The sequence below is a fragment of the Micropterus dolomieu genome, linkage group LG18 (genome assembly GCF_021292245.1).
Source record: "Micropterus dolomieu isolate WLL.071019.BEF.003 ecotype Adirondacks linkage group LG18, ASM2129224v1, whole genome shotgun sequence".
NCBI classification, from domain to species: Eukaryota; Metazoa; Chordata; class Actinopteri; order Centrarchiformes; family Centrarchidae; genus Micropterus; species Micropterus dolomieu.
The window spans coordinates 29,082,749-29,098,706 of record NC_060167.1 but is presented as its reverse complement, the minus strand read 5'-3'; the positions used below and the strand labels follow the sequence as shown (position 1 = coordinate 29,098,706).

At 41.2% G+C, this 15,958-nt stretch overlaps 1 protein-coding gene across 1 annotated transcript in view; it reads right to left on the bottom strand.

Moving 5' to 3' along the window:
* Nucleotides 1–4,449: 4,449 nt before the first annotated feature.
* rhol (rhodopsin, like) overlaps nucleotides 4,450–15,958 on the bottom strand; it is a 14,031-nt gene continuing 2,522 nt past the window's right edge. The window contains 5 exon segments of the mRNA XM_046075703.1: nucleotides 4,450–4,466; nucleotides 4,603–4,681; nucleotides 4,683–4,814; nucleotides 5,472–5,812; nucleotides 13,915–14,048. Coding sequence (XP_045931659.1) covers nucleotides 4,450–4,466; nucleotides 4,603–4,681; nucleotides 4,683–4,814; nucleotides 5,472–5,812; nucleotides 13,915–14,048 — 703 coding nt within the window.

Here is a 15,958-nt window from a genome sequence, read left to right as displayed (position 1 = left end):
TCTATGTTTCTCTCTCTCTCTCTCTCTCTCTCTCTCTCTCTCTCTCTCTCTCTCTCTCTCTCTCTCTCTCTCCTGCCTTTATTCTCTTGCTCGCTCTCTTTCTTTCTCTCTCTCTTTCTCTCCCCCAGTGCCACTGTTTTTTAGACATTTGACCAGACTATAGCACAAGCCTGCATTTGTTTGTATATTTTTGACAGTTTGCAGTATGTGTACATTCAGAGGTGATCATTTTAAATGAATGAAGGGAAAATTAAAAGTTAAACTATGATGATGATGATGATGATGTTAAAATAAAATAATATATTCAACAAATGAACAAGAATGTGGTTGTTACGGTTCAGTTTCTTTGGTTATTACAGACGTTGGAATCGTTTTGAGTCATTGAAGTTCCTGGTTTAACAATAGAAAGATGTAGTGTAAGTGTCATAGTGAGGCAGATATTGGGTGGCAGGTAGAAATTGTATCGTAGGACTCTGTAGAGTACAGAGCTCTCATTATTTGGGCAAACCAAAGACAAAAGAGTGAGGAGGCTGACATTGTTATCCCAGGCCTCCCAAAAGTGTGTGTGTGTGTGTGGAAATGAAGTCTTTGAAGAAAAGTAAAGCAAAGAGCTTCCATCCTTTCACAACTTCAAAGCCTGGATAGAACAGTCTTAAAAAATGTTCCTCCACTCCTCCTCTCACTACTTACTTTGTGCCGTTTCTGTGCCCTATTTCTCCTGTTGTCCTCAGCACCTTCCCTTCCTCCTCTGCCTGTATCTGCCGAAAGATTTGTTGGTCGGGGGGAGGGGGAGGATAACTGTAAAGATTTTCTGAGCTTACATCATGAAGTTTCTTCCAGTTACTGTAGCACATGCCAAGTTACTTAATACCATATGTTCAAAAGTGCATTCAAGATTACCCTGTAGACACAATCTGCAGTTCATAAGACGAAATGGGAAACAGAGATGAAGCGTCATGATCAAACGTGTCAGAGCTTTTTTTGGCCCAGTTTCTCTGCAATTCAACAGGGCCTCAATGCATTTTACTCCTTTTGATCCAGTGATCTGAAAGTGTTTTTACATGACTACTTTAATGGATTTTGCTGCATGCGCTAGTATGTAACACATGTGTTCTCACACATGCCTCATTTGAGATTATTGATTACAAAATTTAAGACGGGGTTTCATTGTAAATTAATACCCATAATTATATATAATTTTAATTTTATAGTATTTAACTAAGTCCATTTTTTACTCATGTGAGAAAGGGGTCTTTTTCAGGACAAAGAGACATAGAGGAGATGTTTGTATCCTGCAAACACTTTTCTGTTCTCGCTCCTCTCTCACAGTGAAGGGGGAAGCAGCTCCTAAATAATGGATGCAATCCACTTTCCAGCAGCGAAACACTCTCCTCCCCTCTCTTTAAATCTCTCTCTCCCTCTTTATCAGGACATACTCCACTCCTTCCCATCATCAAATGCAAGAACAGAGCTCCATGTTTTATTGCTTGTGTGACCCCAGAAATGATTAACAACCCGTGTCTGGTGACAATTTATCATGTCAGTGCCAGGCAGGAGGAAGGGACGGTAATGAAATAACACGACTACAGCCCAGCGCGGCAACAGCCCGCCGGGTCATGCCTCCATTCTACCATCAGCTTGGCTCCAGGTGCTCTTGCTCAGACCTTGGAGACCCTCTGCCCCCCCGTTGCCATGGAAACACCGATTCAACAGGCTCTTTCCTCAAACTGACTGGAGCAGACAAGAGTTGTAGTCGCGTAAACAAGGCTGAGGGAGAAAAGTAAATGAAAAGAAAACAAGTGCAGGGTTATTTTTAGATTTCAAGAAGCGTTCACTAAAGAGAGGGAGAAAGCGTCTAAATGTTGGAGTTACTTTTCTCACAGGAAGCTCAGCATCCTTTATAACAAGGCTGTTGTAGTTCCCACTGCTGGGCATCCATGCTGCTGTCATTCTTTGTCCTAATGCTGTTTCTGTCTCATGCTCGGCAGTGCATGGAAATCGGCCTTCTCAGGGAGAGAGGGGTGTGGTGGAGGAATGTGTTGTGGCTGTTCAAAGGGCATTTCATGCAGTGTGTGTTTTTCTTATCATGGTTACAGAAACAGCACTCAGTAGGATATGGTGCATGTACATGGCGCTTGAGGCTATTGTGGTGGATGGTTTTATTAAGAAGAAAAATGGCTGCAACCTCTTGCAGTTGTCACACTAATCCATCAGCACCTGTTCCAGAAATCCAAATACACTGTGTCTCATAAGATTAAAGTCAGTCATTTTTAATTAAATTGTGCCTTTTCTTGCTTTAGTTGGAGCCATCCAAATCTTTTATTTAATCCCAATGTAAACTTGATAGAATATCTTTGGCATACCTTTCAAAAATCCACAAATAACTGATTGTTTAATTTCCCCTAACAGCTTGTCGTATTGTGCTTGATTCAAATCTCCACAGTTTAAACAAATAAGAGACATTTTACCTAATACTCTCATCAGAGCATTTTTTTTATTATTCGATTCACACCTCTGTCCACCATCTTTGGTTCAGACTGAAATGTCTCAACTACTGGATGGATTACCAAGTAATTGTGACATCCAGCCTACTGACTTTGGTGATCCCCTCATTTATTTCTACCATAAGGTTGTCATTATTGTTATGAGTGAAATATCTTAACAGCTATTGGGAAAAGATTAGGCTACTCTATAATTTGATATAAATGGTGTGAATGAATTTTATTTATGCTTTTGCGCTGCCAGTGGCTTCATATTTTTTGCTTCAAATGCAATTATCTCACTACTGGATGGCTTGCAATGACATTTGGTACAACCATTCATGTTCCTCTAAAAATGAGTCATAATAATTCAACTCATGACATTCCCATCAGCCTCAGCTGTAGGCCAACTTTGTACTAGTGCTAATTAGAAAATGTTGGCTTGCTAACACGCAAAACTAAGATTTGAATGTGGTTATGCCTGTTGAACATCAACATATGAACACCACTGCTAACATCACTATGTTAGCTTTTAGCTCAAAGCAGCTTTGTAACTCTGTGCAGCTTTACAGAGCCACGAGCTTGGCTGTAGACATTAGTGCTTTCATTTTACACTGGGGGGGTCGAAGGACTACTTGTAACGGTGTCACAAAACCAGAGCATTATTTACCAACTTTGCAGTTCACCGCTGGACTACAGACATGGTTTAGCCTCTTTTAGCTCATTGTTTTTTTGCTTATAGCACACAACTTTATTGTTTTAGTTCATTGTCACCGGTCTCATCAATACCATTTATAGGTGCAGCAGGCAGCTGTTTTTAGTGAAAAAGACTTGATGAACCAGCTACAACACCTGGCCAGCACCAAACAGCAGACAGACAAATTTAGCATCTAGCAGGTGTACATAGAAAAGCATTTTGCTAAAAGACACATATATATACCCCGTGGAGGCCAAAAGAAGAGTGACTAATGAACATTCATCGAGTCGCCAGAAATACAACTTCAAATTAATGGTAATGTTACTCATGTCCTTTTATATCAATGTTGCGCCTACAGCTTCTTGCCCTTTTTCACTGCATTTTGAATTGTCATAATGGGAAAACCACTGGTATTACTTGAAATGGTGGCTCTGTCCTACTTAAACTCCCAAATATCCTATGAGAATGAGCCAGCATGCCCACCACAGGACCCTCTTCCCACTGTGACATGTAAAAATGTCAGTGAAAAGGGGCTGTTTAATACAGTAACTATAATCAGGTAGTGTACAGGTGTTGCTGCCATACAGATGCGACAATGCTTGGCGAGTGGTAAAATAAATCTGACTTTGTCCAATGGAAACACTTAGAGGAAAGTTGCATCCAGTAGAAGTGACTCATGACTTGATGGTGGTCTCGATCGAGGTTTTATGTCCCCACAATGACCGCTGTAGCGACTACTTTAGAGCTGTCAAGACACTGAACTTTTGCCTGCCTCATAGGTGTCGTTCCTCCTGGCTTCCCTCCTCTGGTGAAATGTGTGCGTGTATTGCTGTCTAACGGGTAAAGAAGCAAATCCCCGACTTGTGCTGCGTGTGGTGTACATATTCAAGTGTTTTGCTTTTTGTTTCATGCATACAGTGCTCCTGATCAAAGGCAAATTACAGTACACCTCATGGTAAGAATAATGCAGTTTTAAGAGTGACTCATTCACTTTTAAGGGAAAAAATGGCACTCTGGAAGCTGCCTCAGACTGAGCCAATAAAATAGTTATACTGTCCTAAGAAATGCATGCGGAAATGTCGTCTTTGCCTGTTGCACTGTTGAATGATTCATTTCAAACTTTGTGTGCTGTCGTTCAGTCATGGTTATTTCAAAATGGAGATACTATCCAGACCTTGTGGTCAGTGTTTTTATTCAAATCTTCCTTTGTGTTTTTATTCAAATCTCTTGGAATATGTTCTTACCCAAAAATAACAATGGGGAAAGTCATTGTTATATCCGTATTGAGTCTGCAAAAGAAGTGTGCTTTAATTTTTGTCACTCTCATAAATGAAGGCATTGCTTTAAATATGAAGGCAGGTGTTTTGAGTCCGTTTGATGGAGGGCACACTGGAGGCTGGAGGACACAGATAATGCTTCCTCCACATCACAGCGAGGTCGTCACACAGTGGCGAAACTACTTCACGCAGGTGTAGATCCGAGGATTGTAGCGAGCTGAGCTCTTTCGCAGAGAGGCAAAGCAGTGTCAGAAACAGCTGGTACCTTGCAACATTGGCATATGGCACCCAGTGAACAAGGAAGTCCACAACCATGATAACCTCCATGTGTGTGACTACACGCTTGGCCCTCTGGGGGGTCTCAGGAGACCCAAGAAAAAACAGCCTCAGACATTTCAGTAAATGCCCCAAAACCACAAATGTTTACATTCAAGAGGCAAAGCCCTCTTGCAACTGTAGTAAGTATGACTCCTGTCCATTAGGTGCAAAGTAAAGTCTGCATAAGGAAGAGGTCAGGGCGCATGGAGGGGTTCGACAAAGTGGAACTTTGACTTCCCGTTTCCTACCAACAGTCAACGTGGCTTTCTTTTAATCATGGCCCCTATAATTCCCTAACCATAATCAAGTGGTTACTATTGCAACCATGACGACGAAGGTCCCCTAACCTTAAAGGTGCAATGTGTAAGAAAAAACAATTTTAGTTTTAAACATTAAAAAAAATGACCTTTATCAACAGAATGTGAACAGTTCTGACATCATGTCAAAGACGTCTATGTATTGTGTTGCAGAGATATCTACTGAAGTTAGTATGCTAACCAGCTAGCCACGGCCCATCTTGTCTTGTAATACCACTTGTTTCCCGAGAGGCGATAGTGAGTCACTGTTTGATTTGTAATGGTTTTAAAAGGCATTCAATTCAATTATGTTGTCCTGCTAATCAGAAAATGCATATGTGCTGTTCGGGAGCGCATGGACAAACAATGTGTTTTGTCGTTTAATTTGGAGGACTTGTTGGGCGTTGGATTCCTGTTGGCCGGTTGCTCCCTCTTAGACTGTGCAGAGTAGAGAACAGAAGGATGTAATGGTCAAGGGGATGGTGAAACAGACAAGAAACATGTAGTTCACAAAGAACTTGTTGTTGATGGGCTTTGTGGTGTAATAGTCAGCACAGCATGATCACTGCATGCATTCAAGAATGTAATGGGACCAACCAATGAGAGGTGGCACAGAGCAAGTGGATGCCATAATTGAGATGAAGAGGTCCCCTGCAACACTGTGGTTTCCCCCAAACTGTAAGTTGCTGATGGACTTACACACCACCACACACCTTTCAACAGCAAGTACCACGAGAGAGCAATCTCACCACGAAACCTGTGGTGAATCGATGCACTGGTTGTAAGAGCACAGCAATGACCGTTGTGTGTGTGTGTGTGTGTGTGTGCGCGCGCGTGCGTGTGTGTGTGTCATGACCCTGCAGTCCCCACTGTGTGTCTGTGTTGTCATCAAAGTCAGAGAGGAAATCAGTCATGTGTGCAGCACGGGTCTACAGGCAAACATGCTTCAAAGCTCTACCTTCCTTTCAGCACCATTTCTTTTTTTAGATTTGACAATGTCAAGTTAAATATTGATGCTCTGAAGTTGCCTCAAAGGAGTAGTGGAGGGAGGGGGAGAGTGTTAGTTTGGCAACCTACAAAAGGAGTATTGAGAATTTTTAAGAGGACATCAGACAATCTATCCTTGCTTTACTATACCAATTGTGATAGTATTACTCTTACATATATAATGTAAGTCAAATAGGTTTTAGCCAAGCTATTGATTTATTAGTTCTGAATGTTATATAAATTCATGGACACAGAAGATTGTGGACCTTGGATAATAGCACTTGCACTTCAAATGATGTGGACTGAATTTACAACTACCAGTGCGCAAGCTTCTTCTTTAACAAAATCCTTTGTGTGAGGCTGCGTCTCAAGGCTAAATTATTTTTGCATGCAACAATACAAACACATGCACCACATTAGAAGTCATACAAATGCAAAGGGGGATCAGGCACATTTTGTGAAAATCAATATCACTGTGTCTATAAATAAATTCCTGTGTAACCGCCATATATAAATCGAAATTTCCTGACACATTTCTGAATGCACAACCTGCTTCATAAATATTTATGAAGTCATAGACAATTGACATCCATATGTCAATTGTATGTGGTTTGATTTGACCTCACAAATTGAATTTCTCCCTACCCATATAATAATCAGTGCTGTTCTAGAGGCTTAGGCAGGTTTGGAAAAATGCTGTAAAGAAAGAATGCTTTCAAAAATAGACATGTTAATAGATTATATTTATCAGTTAACAAAATACAAATTGAGTGAACAAAAGAAAAATCTAAATCAAATCAATATTTGGTGTGACCACCCTTTGCCTTCAAAACAGCATCAATTCTTCTAGGTTCAAGTGAACATAGTTTTCAAAAAAACTCAGCAGGTAGGTTGGCCCAAACAAATTGGAGATCTACCCACAATTCTGTGGATTTAGGCACCCTCAGTTGCTTTTCCTCTCTCTTCATGTAATCCCAGTCATGCTGTAGAAAACATTTGGGCCAATCAGATGCCTCCCAGATGGTTTTGGCATGATGAAGAAGTATCTGCCTGTACTTCTCAGCACTGAGGAGACCATTCATTTCGTCCAACCCCCAACTTCGTTTGCTGAAATGTAGCCCCAAACTGCTTCACTGTTACCTGCAGACCCTCACTATTGTACCGCTCTCCAGCCCGCCGGCGAACAAACTCCCTTACGCTGCATCCAAATATTTCAAATTTTGAGTTTCAGTCCAGAGCACCTGCTGCCATTTTTCTGCACCCCAGTTCCGGTGTTTCCGTGCATACTTGAGTCTCTTGGCCTTGTTTCCATGTCGGAGGTGTGACTGAGCTGATTGGACTGCTGGACATAATCCGATCATGAAGGGAAGTAAGCATGAGTTGTCTTTCATCTGCTGAAGTGAGCTTCTTTGGCTGACCACTGCATCTACGAGCTTCAACAGCGTATCTGGAAACCCCTGTCTAGCTTGAAATTTCTGCCTGGGAGAGACCTTGCTGAAGCAGTATAACCACCTTGTGTCTTGTTGCTGTGCTCAGTCTTGTCACGGTGTGTGACTTTTGACAGTAAACTGTCTTCTGCAGCCTCACCTTGTTAGCTGAGTTTGGCTGTTCCTCACCCAGTTGGATTCCTCCTACACAGCTGTTTCTGTTTCGGGTAAAGATTCTGTTTCAACCTAAATATTGAATTGTTGATCGTTAGCACCTGTTTAGTATAATTGTTTAATCATACACTTGATGATATGCTTACAAATCCCTGACTTTGTACGAGTGTACCTAGAAGAATTTATGTTACTTTTAAGGCAAAGGGGGTCACACCAAATGTTAATTTGATTTAGATTTTTCTTCTTACTTTAGAGCATTTTTACCACACCTGCATTACAGCGTTGCACAGTATATGCATCGTGATATTATGCATGAGTGATAGTTTTGTGATGAATATTATACCATAGATGAGTAATCATTAACTCATTATTTTCAGTCTTGTAAATCATGTGATGAAACTAGAAAGTAGAGGAATGCTGACTGAAACAAACAAAGCTATTTTCTGTTTTTCTCTTTGTAAATCAGTTGGAGCAGAAAAAAATACTAATGATCATTTTTTATTTAAAATATTAGCAGATCCACCGCCATTGGCTGACATCTCTCATGTGAATGGCTAAAATGTGGCAGGACTGCTGTCTTTGGCTCAAAGCTGTTTGAAAAATGGCTAGTGGTTGTAAAGCACTGCAGCTTCAGGCTGCTCAGAGATACAATATTTGGTCCACTGGTCTCCGATATATTCCGACCACAGCTGGTTGGCCACTGAGTGTGTTAGTGATGTGATGTTGGTGTAAAGAAGCCATCTCCTGGATTTACTTCCCTTTCAGTAACATAACTCTTACTGAATGGACTGATACTTCTCTAATTGGTCCCTTGAGTGAAAGAGCAACTGTGATTGGCCAAAGAAGTAAAAAGAGTAAAACTCTCTAGTTTGACCTGGCTGATGCAGGGGATTCAGCTGAAGAGGGTCCATCATCTTCATACTGAGTGCATGAGCGCTGGTTCTGTTTTTCACTGATGAGGAGGGGGAAGAGTAGAGGTTTGATCCTGAGCTCCCAGAATACTTTGGCCTCCCCTCAAAGAGAAGAGAAGCAGGTTTTGGGACCCAAACCACAAAGTCTGAAATTGGTCAGTTGAAAACTACCACAGTACAATTTAATCTAAATTAGTTTATTTTAAATTAGGCACTGAACTACATCAGGTTATTCTGATATCTTTAAAGTAGAGCCTGAAAAGGAATTATTTAATTAATAATTTGGTTTAAGGTAAACATGTGGGTAAAAAGTAAAATGCAAACACAACAATCTTTTAATCAGTATGTATTGTAATGAGTAGCCATTAAAGATAGTAAGTCATCAACACAGATGACTTATTACAGGTTACAACAAGGTGGCTGTTTATTCTGGCAATCAGAATAAACTACACTTTATTAAGTGTATTAAATATTTCTCAGTGTGTGGTGTTTGTCAAAATGTTGTTGTAAAAATGTTAACATCTTGTGTACCTCGAGAACAACAAATAGTAATATCCTTAGCTCTTTTTTATTTCCACTCATTCCTCTCAATTTCATTGCATAATTAACTGTTATTATACACCATCAACAAATTTAGTAGGTATATTACTTGTCACAAACATGAAATGACTGACTGATGTAATGAAGCAGTGTCTATGTGGTACCTTCTTAAAGGAGAACTCCACCAATTTTGCACATGAAGATCAACTTATTTGTCACAAGGAGCATGGCCAAGTCTGTGTAAATGAATACGACTTGTGATGTCATCAGGGTAATCTCAGCCTGGGCTCTCTTTTATAAGATTTATGAAAGAGAGGCTACGCTTCAGACATTTACCAGGCAAGGAGGCTATGACAAAAACAATGCTATTGGTTACATTTATGGGAAATGTAGGATCCATGGTTTTTGGAGCTTGACCTGTACCAGGGACTAAATGCACCTATACTGATCATCCTTTTTTAAATCTGTCTCATGTGTCATCCAACTTTATGGATGTGAGATATTAAATTGCTGAGAAGCCATTTTTTAAAAGCTGGAATTAGCTTGAGAAATTGGATGTGGGGTTGCTGCATGCGGTGAACAGAATGTACTCATAAATTCATAGTAAATGCAGCCGCTTTCTCTGGCTGGAAACCCATGTCATTGTAGAGGAAATCAACATTTTATTTAAATAATGGCAGATAAAAGTACCATCAGCAACAATGAGGTACTTTGTGAGTCCCACAGTGTCATCTTGTGGACAGTTTAAGACATCACACTCTCCCTCCCTAGCATCAGGCATGAAGCTGTGAGGACAGAGTCAACAAACCACTTCCTGTGGCAGACATACTGTCACCTTCCGAACTATAAACCACAAGCTTGAGTGTGACTGATGCTCTAAAATGAGACCAATCTGGGTCGCCCCCCATTCTCCATTATAAAGCAGTGAGTTTCCTGCCAAGGTGTCACACATTCAACATCTGAAGCCAAGGACTCTGTCAGAGAGAGACGGATCAATATGTCACCTAAGGAATTTGTGTGTAAATGTGTTTGTTTGTGTGTTTGTCATAGCCAGGGTCAGGGGGAGATGATGTTCTGAAGCTTCTTTGTTCGTGGTATTGATTCAGTCTAGCAGAGAGTGAGCTGATGTCACACAGTAGAACTCCGGGTCAAGGCTGGTACTGTTGTGGCAACACGCCCTCTACTGCTCGGGTGAAACATGTTAAGAGGTTTGCACAATAAGGTTTAATTCAAGCTGCTTTTTTAAAAGCATTTTTATAAATACTGTTTGTTGAGTAGATCTTTTCTTGAACCTTTGTCTCCCTGTATTTAAAAGAACACGCACAACCTTGAAATATTGAATAGGCACCAAACTCCTGAGTGATTTATCTTGTTGTGCTGGAGGTGAGCGAAAAAGTCTTATCAGTGGAGTTGAGCACACTTATAGTTTCCTTTTCTGATGGGAGCTCTGTGCTCCTCCAAAAACACATTCACTTACTGCCAAATGGTTTGTAAGGCCTGTGAGACTGACAGATGATTTAGTGAGTGATATAAAACGTCTTACAGCAAGGACACATGAAAGATGGGAGGCTCTGCGTGGGTCGATTCAGTGTTTACTACATGAAATAGGGTGACTCACATCCCTCCCTATATGCGCCATGTCTGTCCGACAAACACACTCGCACACAAACAACACATGGTTTGCTTTCAAGTTGAGTTAGTGCCCAACACTGCATGCTGCGTTTTCCATAGCCATTTATGCATCACTACATCAAAGTGCCAATTCATCTATAGCATGGTGGAGTTAAAGACAGGCTGCAGGGGCTGGACACAGAGTCATCAGCAGAAACCGGCACAGAAATATGCTGAGCCAACACAAGTTAAGCATTTTCTCGTGGCCCTTTTCACAATTATTTCCCTCTTTTACCAGCAGCTGCTCTGTAAGAACCACAATGTAGGAACAGCACAAGCTATAGTTAAAAGGGAAGATTTGTGTTGAGCGACAGCTTCTATTACAGAGAACCATACAATTCAATGAGGTTGATTTGCTATGTACACTCCACACAGAGTCAACAAAACATAAAGCCATTGTTGAAATTAACTGACTTAATTCAGTCCCAAATGTGTGGCTTTGGCATATATAACTGAGCCCAGACATCATCTAATGTACACAAACTGAATTGCTTTTGCGGGGCAGGGCACACACACATAGTCGACCTCCACCACAGGGGGAATTACAAGGAGATCCACACAGCATGCTAATAAGCCTGCAGTCAGCCAAGAAAAACACAAATCAGATATGCATCTGCGTTTTGACCTCGCCACTGGTCTGTAGCAGAAAACAAAGTAGAAATAAAGACAGGTACATTTTGAAAAAAAAAAATCATTTCCACAAACAATAGCTTTTAATGTGGCCTGATTATTGTCATCGTGCCATAGCTGTATAGAAGTAGTCTGTGAGACTTTTGTTTTCTGCACAGTACTCAGACCTATGGTGGCACTAAGCAGTCCTGAGACTGTTTTAGAGCTTTTTCTTTGTTGCAGTTCAACAAAGGCCGTTTGGCCTCTTGAACAAAGACAAGCACGCTTTGGGTTGACTGGTGGCTGTAAACTTCCTGCTGGTTGCTGTGAACCCGGTATGGAGCGGCTGACCAGAGGAAACTGGCTACTTTGGAGAGGGCATGCAGAGGCGGTCATTACAGAAACTCAGCCTCCATTCCTACCACTGGGTAGACTGTTGCAGCTGGAAAGGACTAGTCATGCCAAAATGAGTAGGTATTGTAAGATGGAAGATGTGGCCTCAGCCTGCAACTTTTGTTGTTCTAGTTGTAATTATTGTAGTATTTGTAACAGTCAGTGCTGGGCAATCACTTAGTACATTTATTCAAGTGCTTTACAATGTTGAGGTGCTTTTACTACATTTGACAATTTCCATTTTATACTATTTTACACTTCTCCACTACAGTTCTGAGGGAAATATTGAACTTTTTACTGCTCTGCATTTATTTTACAGCTGTAGTTACTAATTACTTTGCAGATTGATAATACAAAATATAATTAACAAATTAATTATGATGTGTTGTTATAGATTAAAGGAGACCTATTATGCTTTTCCATATTTTATGATTAATCTACAATGTTGCAATCTTATATGTTCATGTTAAACATGTCCAAAGCTTCAAATAGCCTAATGAGGTTAAAGTATTTAAAAGAAATCCCTGTGAAGCACAACCTCAGATTTCCTCCTGTTCCAAACACTGTTTTAAACAGCTTTTTCTACCAACGGCTCCAGACACACGGAGCTAGACGGAGGTCCATATATGGTCATTTGCACAGCTACGCTCAGTTTGTGTGTACCGCTCACTGACAACAGCAGCATGGGGCCATACAGGAGTCACAGAACTGCAATATAGGACTGGAAATGCAGTATAATACGTCAATTTTATGCAACCTGTCAGTATACATTTGTTATATTTTGTTCCAGCTTTACAGGTCATGGGCCATTCTTCATTCTCATTCTATTCATAATTGTATTTAGTTGTACCAGAATAGGTTTACATGGTTTAATTTTTTTTTTAAAAACACCATATTTTTGTCATACTCTTTTAACCCTGTGTGTTTCATCAATGGAGCGAAGCATCTCACTTCTATTTGATGTTTGTTGTGAGGCGGGTCCTGACAAGCCGGTAACTGCGGCTTCGTTTCAGCTGTACATGTTCCCGAACCAGCTTTGCAACCTAGACTGGAGCAAGAGTTTCAGAGTGTTACAGTAACGACTTTATGTCCATTGACTGCCTGGATGGTCTCTAACGTCTGGTAGGCAGGGTGGGGGTAAGGGGAAGCAGCATCGTGACATCACCTGTTGGTTTGTGGACTGCCGTTTTGAAGTCTCGAGTTTGACCGATAGGGCGCCGCCATGTTAATTTTTTGCTACCAGGAAGTGCCCAGAAGTGACCATATTTGGACGATAACAGCCATGTGTGGAGCTAGCTAGCTTGCTTAGCTAGGTGCATCTGTAATTCATGTTAACTGTCATTTTAACAGGGCTGATAATTTTGTCTAGTGAACAACAGTCCTAAAACTAAACGTACTCACCAGAGAAAGTGAGCAGCCAACTCCTAATAAGGTTTTTCAACAGCGCTGATTAAATTTACACAGTACCATTGGTACAAGTCACTCTAGCCTGATTGACAGGTCGCCATGGTAATGACTTGTCAAACATAGATAATCCCACCCTGAAACATACTCTACTTTATGGTCTATTTTTAAAGAAATGGGACCATAATTTACTAAATAAACATTTTGTATTGAAGAAGACTTGAAACTAGCGACAGACCATAATCAGGAAAGCGTTTATTGAGGTAATTATTCAGGTGAGATGTAGGGTCATTTTACCATTATTTCTAATGGAGCCAGATTTCTTTTTGCAACCAGAAGAGTCGTCCCCTGCTGGCCGTTCAATAGAATGCAGGTTTCAGGGACTTCCGCGTTCGCACCAGATCGTTGACCGGAAGCTTCCCGCTTCAGGCAGTAGGTGGATGTCTTGTCACTGTGTGTGCTGCAGGTCAGTGTGTTTCACCAGTGTTTTTCAGATCATACTTGACTAGCAACTAGGTGAGCATTATGACGCGAGTTTCAAAGTGACACAGTTTACGAAAGTAAACGCTGGACTACAAACAAGCTGTTTTCAGGCAGTTCTGTTACGGACAGAGAGGACCCAAACACAGCACTCTGAGCGAAGGAGGTTTATTTAGGGAAAAAGGGGGTTGAGGGACTGGAGTGGAGGGAGAGGAGGATGCCGGGGAAACACTGGCACAGGGAAACTGACGGGACGGGAACCAGGGAACACTGGGGCCGAGGAAGGGAGGATGCAAGGGAGAACTGGGAGGACACCGTGGGGGAAGCCCGCAGAGGAGAGGTCCAGAGGACGAGCCCAGCAGACTGAACGGAGGACGAGTGAACCTGGGAGGGAAACAGACGGAGAGACAGGGTTAGAGATAACGGAGACTAAGCACAGGGAAAATGTGAGAAAACAAGAAACATGAGAGCCTGAACACAGAGGTGGCACCGGGTATGGAGCAACGATGATCAAGCAAGAGTGCTGTGGAGAACTGCGGTTGAAATACAGTCAGGGATGAGGCTGACTACCGGCAGGTGTGGCAGACTGACGAGGTGGCTGATGAGGTGCAGGTGTGGGTCGTTGGCTGGGCTCAGGAGCAGAGGGAGAGAGAGCACACACAGGGGAGAAAACACAGGGAGGCAGGCAGGGAACAGAAAAACCAAGGAAAAAGCAGAATAACTGATAAAAAGGAGAAAAAACCAGGACACTCACCGTCAGCCGGGCGGCCACCACAACAAGTTCAGGTGCAGTGTTTTCTGTGGGAGATGGTAATTCCATTTGGGGAGGACTTTGGGTTTTATCACTTTGCAAATCTATTACATGCACAAAAATATATATATAACACAATAAGGGGGGAAGCCAAAAGCATAATATGACCTCTTTAAGTAAACATTTTATATACTACAGTATTTATACACTGTGGTATTGCTACTTTTACTTAAATAAAAGAGCTGAGTACTTCTTCCACCTTTTGGTAATAGTATTATTGGTTAAGGGAATAATACCTGCACATTGACTCTCAACCACAAATGGATTTAAACTTGATTGTTTTGACCACTTGGAGGCAGTGCAACAAGCTGTAAACACAATAGTGAACCTTTTGCAAACTCTACTCAACATTTGGTCATATTTCTTAATGCAGGTCCAATATTCACACTTCCTTTTTGCTTGGTTTTATTCTCCATTCACTCCTGGGGAAAATGTCTAGCTCTTTAGCTGCTAAACGCTCCACTATGCTCACCAGCTAGTTAACTTTTTTGTTTGTTGCTTGGCGGGTAGTGTGCAGTGGGTTTATCAAAGATTTTCCACTGAAAACTGTTGCTTGCCGTGAAGTTAGCCACAACAATGAGCAGCTAAAACTCTGTACAGCTGATGGGAATTGCAGAGTTAGCTGATCATTCTTTCTGAAAGTGTCACTACGAGCAACATGGTTCAAATCACAGTCATTTATTGGTTAATATAAAAAATATGTAGCAGTGCAGCTGTAAAATTTAAAATCAGTAAGTTGATTGATGTTAGGTGACAGGTGTGACTGAACCATCAAACCTGTTCAGGGTGGCACATCCTGAGATGTGTGTGTATATAGGGAGTATAGTTGTTTTGATGAGTATGAAAATTATGTAACTTTCACAGTTATCACATCTCAACCTTGAACACCTGTTGAGTTTTAAAAAGTTACAACAAACTTAATTCCAGTGTTTCAGTGTTTTTCTTCAAATGTAAAACTGCAGGATTTTAGGCCAGGCAATTGCATTAGAATGTTGATTAAACCATTGTTTGTATCCTCTTTGTAATGTGAAGAAAACTGACACCTCTTTGTTTAGTGCCAGAAGGACTGTTTTGTTTTGACTGTTTCATTGACACTTAAGATAGGTCAAGGTGTCAACCATTTTGGAGACAAGCCCAGTTGTTCTCTATGATTAGTTTAGAGCAAAAGACGGTTTATTCCTGTAGATTGAAGGGGGGTTTCACGTCTGGGATCGGTGCTCTTTTGTTCGACCAAAAGGTAGAACAGTAAGGTACACCCTTCCCAATTGGGTGACGACCAATGGCTATGGACCTAAGCCATTTGGAGGAAAATGGACCCGCCCACATACCTGGAGGATATTAACAATTTATTTTGTGAGATTTTTAATTTTTGTAATTAAATCTTTTTGTTAATTTTCATTGGACTGAGCCTCTCCTTTCTCAAAATCTGAAACAACGCAACACACCTCAAGAAGATCTTTGCTCAGATAGACCGCAGCGTTCA